General features: G+C 43.7%; 1 protein-coding gene across 1 annotated transcript; it reads right to left on the bottom strand.

The window, feature by feature from the left end:
* Positions 1-457: 457 nt before the first annotated feature.
* c9h11orf49 (chromosome 9 C11orf49 homolog) lies at positions 458-10,761 on the bottom strand. The gene is made up of 9 exons (XM_039000666.1): positions 10,576-10,761; positions 10,296-10,398; positions 9,899-10,029; positions 5,412-5,496; positions 3,728-3,813; positions 2,506-2,701; positions 1,816-1,925; positions 1,594-1,657; positions 458-1,352 (listed from the first exon to the last, which is right to left on the bottom strand). Exons 1-9 carry the CDS (start codon positions 10,634-10,636, stop codon positions 1,187-1,189), a joined length of 1,002 nt encoding a protein of 333 aa, XP_038856594.1. The 5' UTR covers positions 10,637-10,761; the 3' UTR covers positions 458-1,186.
* Between the last annotated feature and the right edge of the window lie 483 nt (positions 10,762-11,244).

Genomic DNA, 11,244 nt, shown 5'->3' with positions numbered 1-11,244 from the left:
CATCATAACAGGTCTTAAATGAAGTCCAGTTCATCATTCTCACCAATGAACTTTGACTAGGGCCTGTCATCTATCTTCCAATACCAAAAAGGTGAATTCACTTTTCTTTTTCTCTTATTCATGTGACTCCATACAGCCAATGGCAATGTCCGCTTTAGGCTTGTGGATTTGACAGCTCTTAGCACAGTTCCACCTCTGACACCTCCAAAACAACTGCAATGCGGATGTCGGCCAAAGCGGATATGATTTAATAGAGCCCATACTCCTACTGTAACTTGGAAACAATATTTTTGGCCCAAATTGTAAGGTGGGATTACTGTATAAGGAAAACACTTTAATAAATATGATCTTGGAATCACTGTGGTCTTTCCACTTTAAAAGTCACCCAGAAGGCATGTGTTCTAAAATCATGTTTTCAAACCACAAGTAGTGCCTATTTTCTAATTATTGTGATTACTGTATACATTATGTATTTCCTTTTTATTTGAGAAGGTTATCCTGGCACTGTGGGACAGATGTAATACCTGTACAATATAAATATGCTGTTTGTAAATGAAATGTCCTACAGTAAGTTTGATCAAACCCAGTGTGTATTGCATGATATCAATGTCAAACAAAACAATGTAGAGAAAAAAAACACAGGATGTCAATTCTTGTCATTAAATGTGAAGGTGTTTACATCCTCTCTGAACTTACTGATTTATATTTTCCTTGATGATTCCATCTCTAAACAACCCGCTAAGAGGTAACCTGAGGTGTAAAAATCTTCCTGGCCATGCAGTGAGACATTATTGCCATGGGCGACATTGTGACACACACCAACAATCTTTATGTTAGTTGATACAGGGTTGGTAATCATAAATTACATACAGATATATCACATCATAAATAACTACATGAAAGAATGCGTGTTACCAGGTAGGGAACACTGAATTACAGCTCCAACCTGAAGAGACGTTATTGTAAAATAAAACTTTCACACTTTTCAGACAGGGAACGCAATCATCAGACAGGTTCTCATAGTACTAGATATATAGCAGTTCTACAGAAATTCGCCTAAAGTACACAGTTGTAACACAGACACTATAGTTGTAACAGGGTTAATGACAAGTTTAGTCCGTCAGTGGATGTACAAGTGTGTTAATGGGAGACCAAGGGCCATTGGGAGGTCAGCCTCAGTCCAGGCTCAGTTCTCTGAGGAGTCTGTCTCCTCGGTGGATCCGTCACTCTCCATCTCGATCCTCTTGCGGTGGTGAAGGGACTTGCGTGGGGAGGCCTTCCTAGGGGGCTCCTTGTGTCCTGGTACACTGCTGCTGCTGTTGGACGTAGGACTGATAGCGATCTGGGCAATGCTGTAGAGAGCATAGAGATATAATAACACATTACGATATAATACTATTTAATCCTGTTGAGAGGAGAGGACACACAGTACTACGGAACTGACTGAGCTTCCAACCAGAGGGTGACTGAAGGTTCATAGTCAAGGCAATGAAGGCATGCAACATGATCTATTAGCCATTTTTAACAGTGGAGTAGAAACATGGGCAAATTTAGGTTTTGATTATGGTACATTATGTGCTCCAGCTTACTCACAGTTTCTCCACTTCCTGGTCCATCTCAGGGTCAATGAGAAGCTCTGACTTGTTTGGTAGGGCACCTAGCAAGGTCAACTCACAATTATAAACACTAGATAAACAGTGATTAAATGAAAAGCCTAGTAGGGAACATTTATTGTAATGCATTGTAGTTCTATTTCATTATTGGAACAATAGTCTTTGTTATCAATGGATAACAACACAGTAGGCTAGTTCTCACCAATGTCCTGGTTGACGCCCTCATGTCTGACCAGAGCCATCACAAAGCCATAGAATGTCACTCTCTGTGTTAGCTCCAGAACCTCTCTAATGGCAGATGTAGAAGGATGACTATGGAGAAACACACAAGATCAATAAATCACTCTAACTTAAAGCGGCAATATGTAAATTTTTCGGTGACCTGACCAAATTCACATAGAAACGTGTGTTATAGATCTGTCATTCCCATTGAAAGCAAGTCTAAGATGCAGTAGATCTGTTCTATGGGCACTATTTCTATACTTCCTGTTTTTAAGCTTAGTTTTTGCGTCCTTTACTTTCGGTTTTGTACACCAGCTTCAAACAGCTGAAATTACAACATTTTTGGGTTTGGAAAAATATATTTAAAAGCTGTTTAGATGGTACAATGATTCTCTACACTATACTTGCTTGTTTTGTCACATAAACTGATATTAGGCAAACTATTTGAATTTTAGCAACCAGGAAATGGTGGAGCAATTTCAACATAGAGCATCTTTAATCAGGAGATATGTACCCTAGTAGTTCAATACAACTTAATTTGACCCCCCGGTATAATCTTCTCCCGAGTGCTGGTGTTACCTGAGAATCATTGAATGTTTGTTCATATTGTCATTGTAGGCTAGTCACAATATTTATTTAGATGTATTGTAATCATGGAACTATTTCTTACTTGTGTTTGAACCTTTCACAAAGCACCTCGATGCACTCTCCAAAGACAGAGGAGTCCACTCCTTCCTGGGCCTCAGTTTCCTCTGTGGCCACCTGGGGGAGCTGTTCCACTGAGGTAGAGGTTGGGACGATCACAGTGTTGGGGCTTTTCCCTGACAGCAGGTCCTGGTAGATCACAGCAATACTCTCCAGGAACTCTGTTAGTGGAAAGTAAAAGGAATACAGGATTTCAGGTGACACTGTGCAACCTAGAGTCTACCCAGTCAGAGGCTGAAAAGTATCTAGTGCTCTAGCATTAGAGTTTATGTAACAGCACCGCCTGGTATGGCAACTGCTCTCTGCATCTGACCATAAGGTGCTGCAGAGGGTAGTGCGTACGGCCCAGTACATCACTGGGGCCAAGATTCCTGCCATCCAGGACCTATATACTAGGCGGTGTCAGAGGAAAGCCCCAAAAATTGTCAAAGACTCCAGTCACCGAAGTCATAAGACTGTTCTCTCTGCTACCGCACGGCAAGCGGTACCGGAGCGCCAAGTCTAGGACCAAAAGGCTCCTTAACAGCTTCTACCCCCAAGCTATAAGACTGCTGAACAATTAATAAAATGGCCAACGGACTATATACATTGCGTTACTTGTTATTATTATTATATATTTTTTAATTTTACCCCCTTTTCTCCCCAATTTTCGTGGTATCCAATTGCTAGTAATTACTATCTTGTCTCATCGCTACAACTCCCGTACGGGCTCGGGAGAGCCAACCCGGAAGCCAGCCACACCAATGCATCGGAGGAAACACTGTGCACCTGACTCCCTTGGTTAGCACGCACTGCGCCCGGCCCGCCACAGGAGTCGCTGGTGCGCGATGAGACAAGGATATCCCTACCGGCCAAACCCTCCCTAACCCGGACGACGCTAGGCCAATTGTGCGTCGCCCCACGGACCTCCCGGCTGCGACAGAGCCTAGGCGCGAACCCAGAGTCTCTGGTGGCCGGGAGGCCCCCTTTGTTATTATTTTTAACTTTAGTTTATTTGGTAAATATTTTCGTCACTCTTTCATGAACTGCACTGTTGGTTAAGGACTTGTAAGTAAGCATTTCACGGTAAGGTCTACACCTGTTGTATTCGGTGCATGTGACAAATAAAGTTTGATTTGATCATCATGTCAGGTACATAGTGGTGAACCAAAAGTTCTCTCGTCGTGGGTTGATACAGATGTACTTACCTTCGAAGTAGAACTGGATTTGGAAAGAGAAGAGGAAATCCGAGAAGGACATGAGGCAGTCCATGGCATCATCCATTAGCACTATCCTATGTTGAAAGAGATATCAGTTGGATATAGTCATAGTGTTGATGATAAAAAGATGATTGTGGGGGCTGTTTTGTTCGACTTCAGTGCGGCTTTTGACATTATCGATCATAGTCTGCTGCTGGAAAAACGTATATATTAGGGATTTACACCCCCTGCTATATTGTGGATAAAGAGTTACCTGCCAAACAGAACACAGAGGGTGTTCTTTAATGGAAGCCTCTCCAACATAATCCAGGTAGAATCAGGAATTCCCCAGGGCAACTGTCTAGGCTCATTACTTTTTTCAATCTTTACTAATGACATGCCACTGGCTTTGAGTAAAGCCAGCGTGTCTATGTATGAGGATGACTCAACAATACATGTCAGCTACAACACTTAACAAAGAGTTAAGCTCCTACAGGCCTTAGTTTTGTCGCACCTGGACTACTGTTCAGTCGTGTGGTCAGGTGCCACAAAAAAGGAATTAGGAAAATTGCAATTGGCTCAGAACAGGGCAGCACGGCTGGCCCTTGGATGTACACAGAGAGCTAATATTAATAATATGCATGTCAATCTCTCCTGGCTCAAAGTGGAGGAGAGATTGGCTTCATCACTACTTGTATTTATGAGAGGTATTGACATGTTGAAAGCACCCGAGCTGTCTGTTTGAACTACTGGCGCACAGCTCGGACACCCATGCACACCCCACAACACATGCCACAAGACATCTCTTCACAGTCCCCAAGTCCAGAACAGACTATGGGAGGTGCACAGTACTACATAGAGCCATGACTACATGGAACTCTATTACACATCAAGTAACTGATTCAAGCAGTAAAATTAGATTTAAAAAACAGATAAAAGAAATGCCTTTTGGAACAGCAGGGACTGTAAAGCAACACAAACATAGGCACAGACACATGCACACACATACACACACACACGATAACATACGCACTATACACACACTGTGGTATCCCAGGAGGTCTACCCCGGGGGATGGTAATAAAGGGGAGGTACGTGAGGTGACGTTGGCTCCCTCTGCTGGGAATACGGGAGCTGGGCACCCCGACACTGACAGCTAAGTGGAGGTAATTAGAGGAAAGTGCCAACCAACCGTGGAGGCTAAATAAAAGGAGCACGGTGGCACACCGCGTGAGAGAAGAGAGAGAGACGGACACCAGAGAAGAAAGAGACGGAAGACCGAGCAAACCTGAGTTATTTCTTTGATATATTTATTTTCTGTCTTAAGTAAAGTTGTTTTTCGGACTAAAGCCTCCCTGTCTCTGTGTCAATCTCTGCACGCTCAACCCAACACCCCACGGTTTACCACAACAGGTACACATGGATTTTGTACTGTAGATATGTGGAGTGGAGTAGTGGCCTGAGGGCACACAGTGCGTTGTGAAATCTGTGAATGTACTGTAATGTATTTAAAATTGTATAACTGCCTTGGCAGCAGCTAATGGGGATCCATAATAAATACAAATAGTGTATACTTTAAATGTTTACAATCATGTGTTGGCATTCCATTTCACAGAGATGAAAACACACTGAACGTAATGTAGCTAAATTAACATAATATTGTACAATATCAATAAATTATGCCAAATCAGACCTTGCTGCATGTTGTACCATCTCCACTGGGAAGTCTGGACAGAGAAGCTGCAGAAGTGAGCTGTACTCCAACATGGCCAGGAGGTCTATAGCAAGCATACAAAAGCACATCAAATATATAAACACTGACAAGCAACACCAGAGGTATCCCACGGGGGGCCAGTACAAAAAAAAAAAAAAAAAGTATGAATGTATGTACTTGTAAGTCGCTCTGGATAAGAGCGTCTGCTAAATGACTTAAATGTAAATGTAAATGTATTCATTCATCTCTATAACTCAATGACGAGGTTTTGCTCACCTGAGGTAGAGTATCTCATGATAAGCTGTAGACCACACTATTTACCAAGAGAGTTTTAATCTATATTCTTTATAGCTGTCTATTTACCACCACAAACCGATGCTGGCACTAAGACCGCACTCAAGGAGCTGTATACGCCCATAAGCAAATAGGAAAAAGCTCATCCAGAGTGGCCAGGGACTTTAATGCAGGGAAACTTAAATCTGTTTTACCTAACTTCTACCAGCGTGTTAAATGTGCAACCAGAGGGAAAAAAACACTAGACCACCTTTACTCTAAACAGAGACGCGTACAAAGCTCTCCCTCGCCTACTCCATTTGGCAAATCTGACCAAAATTCTATCCTCCTGATTCCTGCTTACAAGCAGAAGCAGGAAGCACCAGTGACTTGGTCAATAAAAAAGTGGTCAGATGAAACAGATGCTAAACTACAAGACTGTTTTGCTAGCAAACACTGGAATATGTTCCGGGATTCTACCAATGGCATTGAGGAGTACACCACATCAGTCACTGACTTCATCAATAAGTGAATCGATGACGTCGTCCCCACAGTGACTGTACATACCCCAACCAGAAGCCATGTATTACAGGCAACATCCACACTGAGTTAAAGGGTAGAGCTCCCGCTTTTAAGGAGCGGGACTCTAACCCGGAAGCTTATTAGAAATCCCGCTATACCCTCAAACAGGCAAAGCATCAATACAGGACTAAGATCAAATTGTACTACACCGGCTCCGAAGCTCGTCGGATGTGGCAGGGCTTGCAAACTATTACAGACTACAACACGAGCCTACTAGACCACCTAAATTACTTCTATGCTCGCTTCGAGGCAAGCAACACTGAAACATGCATGAGAGCATCAGCTGTTCCGGAAGACTGTGTGATCACGCTCTCCGTAGCCAATGAGTAAGACCTTTAAACAGGTCACCATTCACATGTACTCCGAGCATGCGCTGACCAAGTGGCAAGTGTCTACACTTACATTTACCACCTGTCCCTGACTGAGTCTGTAATACCAACATGCTTCAAGCAGATAGTCCCTGTGCCCAAGAAAACTAAGGTAACCTGCCTAAATGACTACCGACCCGTAGAACTCACATCTGTAGCCATGAAGTGTTTTGAAAGGCTGGTCATGGCTCACATCAACAACATTATCTCAGAAACCCTAGACCCACTCCAATTTGCATACCGCCCCAACAGATCCACAGATTATGTAATCTCTATTGCACTCCACACTGCCCTTTCCCACCTGGACAAATGGAACACCTATGTGAGAATGCTATTCATTGACTACAGCTCAGCATTCAACAACATAGTACCCTCAAAGCTCATCACTAAGCTAAGGACCCTGGGACTAAACACCTCCCTCTGCAACTGGATCCAGGACTTCCTGACGGGCTGCCCCCAGGTGGTAAGAGTAGGTAACAACACATCCACCACACTGATCCTCAACACGGGGGCCCCTCAGGGGTGTGTGCTCAGTCCCCTCCTGTACTCCCTGTTCACTCATGACTGCATGGCCAGGCACGACTCCAACACCATCATTAAGTTTGCCGACGACACAACAGTGGTAGGCCTGATCACCGACAACGATTTAAAGGGAAAGAGGGATACCTAGTCAGTTGTACAACTGAATGCCTTCAACTGAAATGTGTCTTCCGCATTTAACCCAACCCCTCTGAATCAGAGAAGTGCGGGAGGCTGCCTTAATCGACATCCACGTCTTTGGCGCCTGGGGAACAGTGGGTTAACTGCCTTGCTCAGGGGCAGAACAACTGATGTTTACCTTGTCAGCTCAGGGATTTGATCCAGCAACCGTTTTGGTTACTGGCCCAACGCTCTAACCACTAGGCTACCATAGGGAGGAGGTCAGCGACCTGGCCGTGTCGTGCCAGGATAACAGCCTCTCCCTCAATGTGATCAAGACAAAGGAGATGATTGTGGACTACAGGAAAAGGAGGACCAAGCACGCCCCCATTCTCATCGACGGGGCTATAGTGGAGCAGGTTGAGAGCTTCAAGTTCCTTGGTGTCCACATCACCAACAAACTATCATGGTCCAAACACAGCAAGACAGTCGTGAAGAGGGCACGACAAAACCTATTCCCCCTCAGGAGACTGAAAAGATTTGTCATGGGTCCTCAGATCCTCAAAAAGTTCTACAGCTGCACCATCAAGAGCATCCTGACTGGTTGCATCTCTGCCTGGTATGGCAAGGCACGACCGCAAGGCACTACAGAGGGTAGTGCGTACGGCTCTGTACATCACTGGGGCCAAGATTCCTGCCATCCAGGACCACTATACCAGGTGGTGTCAGAGGAAGGCCCTAAAAATTGTCAGACTCCAGCCACCCTATTCATAGACTGTTCTCTCTACTACCGCACGGCAAGCGGTACCGGAGCTCCAAGTCTTGGTCCAAAAGACTTCTTAACAGCTTCTACCCCTAACCCATAGGACTCCTGAACAGCTAATCAACAAATTTCCGACACTACAGTGGTAGGCTTGATTACCAACAACGACGAGACGGCCTACAGGGAGGAGGTGAGGGCCCTCGGAGTGTGGTGTCAGGAAAATAACCTCACACTCAACGTCAACAAAACAAAGGAGATGATTGTGGACTTCAGGAAACAGCAGAGGGAGCACCCCCCTATCCACATCGACGGGACAGTAGTGGAGAGGGTAGTAAGTTTTAAGTTCCTCGGCGTATACATCACGGACAAACTGAATTGGTCCACCCACACAGACAGCGTTGTGAAGAAGGCGCAGCAGCGCCTCTTCAACCTCAGGAGGCTGAAGAAATTCGGCTTGTCACCAAAAGCACTCACAAACTTCTACAGATGCACAATCGAGAGCATCCTGTCGGGCTGTATCACCGCCTGGTACGGCAACTGCTCCGCCCACAAGGCTCTCCAGAGGGTAGTGAGGTCTGCACAACGCATCACCGGGGGCAAACTACCTGCCCTCCCAGGACACCTACACCACCCGATGTCACAGGAAGGTCATAAAGATCATCAAGGACAACAACCACCCAAGCCACTGCCTGTTCACCCCGCTATCATCCAGAAGGCTAGGTCAGTACAGGTGCATCAAAGCAGGGACCGAGAGACTGAAAAACAGCTTCTATCTCAAGGCCATCAGACTGTTTAACAGCCACCACTAACATTTAGTGGCTGCTGCCAACATACTGACTCAACTCCAGCCACTTTAATAATGGGAATTGATGGAAATCTATGTAAAAATGTATCACTAGCTACTTTAAACAATGCCACTTAATATAATGTTTACATACCCTACATTACTCATCTCATATGTATATGTATATATTGTACTCTATATCATCTACTGCATCTTGCCATCTTTATGTAATACATGTATCACTAGCCACTTTAAACTATGCCACTTTATGTTTATATACCCTACATTACTCATCTCATATGTATATACTGTACTCTATACCATCTACTGCATCTTGCCTATGCCGTTCTGTACCATCACTCATTCATATATCTTTATGTACATATTCTTTATCCCTTTACACTTGTGTGTATACGGTAGTAGTTGTGGAATTGTTAGGTTAGATTACTCGTTGGTTATTACTGCATTGTCTAGAAGCACAAGCATTTCGCTACACTCGCATTAACATCTGCTAACCATGTGTATGTGACAAATACAATTTGATTTGATTTGATTTGACATGGCTACCCAGACTATTTTACGCTGCTGCAACTCTCTGTTTATTATCTATGCATAGTCACTTTAATTCTACCTACATGTACGTATTACCTCAATTACCTCAACTAACCGGTGCCCCCTCACATTGACTCTGTACCGGTAACCCTGTATATAGCCTCGCTACTGTTACTTTACTGCTGCTTTTATTTTTTTGTATTTTATTTTTTACTTAACACTTATTTTTCTTAAAACTGCATTGTTGGTTAAGGGCTTGTAAGTAAGCATTTCACTGTAAGATCTACACCTGTTGTATTCGGCGCATGTGACAAATAAAATTTGATTTTGATTTGACACACACACAGGAGGTCCTTGCAGGAAGCTGAAGCTAGAGTATAATTCCATAAGCATTGTGTTTTTAATCGTCACTTTTTCACTCAATTGTTTTCACATTTTCCAAATGTTCAAAGACAGTGTTACCTCATCACACATACAGACACACACACACACTCATTAGGCCTACCTCCATTCTTCCCGATCTGTCGGAAGCACCTCCAGAGGACGCGGATGAAGGAGGCCCTGTTATGAGCTGTGGCCTTGATGTAGCCGAACTCTCTGAACAGTACATGGTTGCCGTTCTTCACACTGCTAAAGCTGTCAACCAATCACAAAGGAAGTGAAATACAACATAAGGTCCAGTTATTTGACAAAAACATAATAATAATCCATAAACAGGAGATGGCTATAAGTAGTTTAACGTAAGAATGTATATCTACCTACATACCTACACTGTAGCTACAATGTAAAAACTTTGATATAAGATTACTTGATTTGAGGAACGTGGCAGGGAAACGTATTCCACCCCACTGTTCATGATCTGCTCTGAAGAAACAGACTGGTAGAATAGAATAGAAACGTACTATTCTGCAAAGTAACGGACGATGCCAAACTGGGTGTATTCCTCCTTGTGTTCCAGAAGCTGGGTCACAGCATCGTTCAGGTAGAAAAGCACGTTGCTCTCAGCTGCCAGAGGAGAGAGGGTGAGTAGCTACAAACTATTATTTAGCATTGGGTCAAGCAATATTGGTGTCCTTTTATGCAGGTGTTGCTAGCTAACAAAGAACTGTAACGCAGAGCAGCATATCTCTACCCATAGGCCTGACGGCTCTGCTGCCTGGTTAGCTAACGTTAGCTACTCACCAAGGTACTCATCAACTGAGAGGGTAGGGTTGAAACGATCAGGATTCATTTTCGTGCACATTGCAGGGTCCGTAATTCTAAGGTTATATGTTGATATTTTAATGTATTCACTACTTGAATTTTACAGCTGACATTGCATGTTCATGTTACTGTGACGATCTAGCCTTGGTAGGTTTCGGCACAGATTTCGTTTCCATGGGAAACAGTACCGGCTGTTTGGGGTTTTATCAACTAAACCCCCATGGAACATCGGTATTCACTGAAAGGTTCCTAGTGTAACACCCAAACAGAATGCAACAATCATGGGTCTATTGATGTAATGGACAATAAGTGATTGATGAACTATTAATGTAATGGACAATAATTCAAATAGCTTATTACACATTTATTAAAGCAGTCCGTATATGCAATACATCAAGATATGAAGTATGTTGGCCTGAGTAGCCTCAATGGTCTAATTTCAACCACAAAACCGTCCTTTGCCGTTGTCATATTAACATTTAAATTAAGGGCCACGTTTAGTTAAAGACAACACAAAACATCTCCACTACCGGTTGAATCAGTGGATGGACTATCTTTCCACAGACCCTGTCTCTGGCCGTTTGTCTCTGTAGGTGCTGTAGAACCACACTCTTTTGACCCCTTCCTCAGCACCTGAGGGAGAGAGAG

This window comes from Salvelinus namaycush, chromosome 9, assembly GCF_016432855.1.
Source record: "Salvelinus namaycush isolate Seneca chromosome 9, SaNama_1.0, whole genome shotgun sequence".
In the NCBI taxonomy this organism is placed as follows: Eukaryota; Metazoa; Chordata; class Actinopteri; order Salmoniformes; family Salmonidae; genus Salvelinus; species Salvelinus namaycush.
The sequence above is the reverse complement of the archived record's forward strand: the minus strand, read 5'-3'. Positions and strand labels throughout refer to the sequence as shown.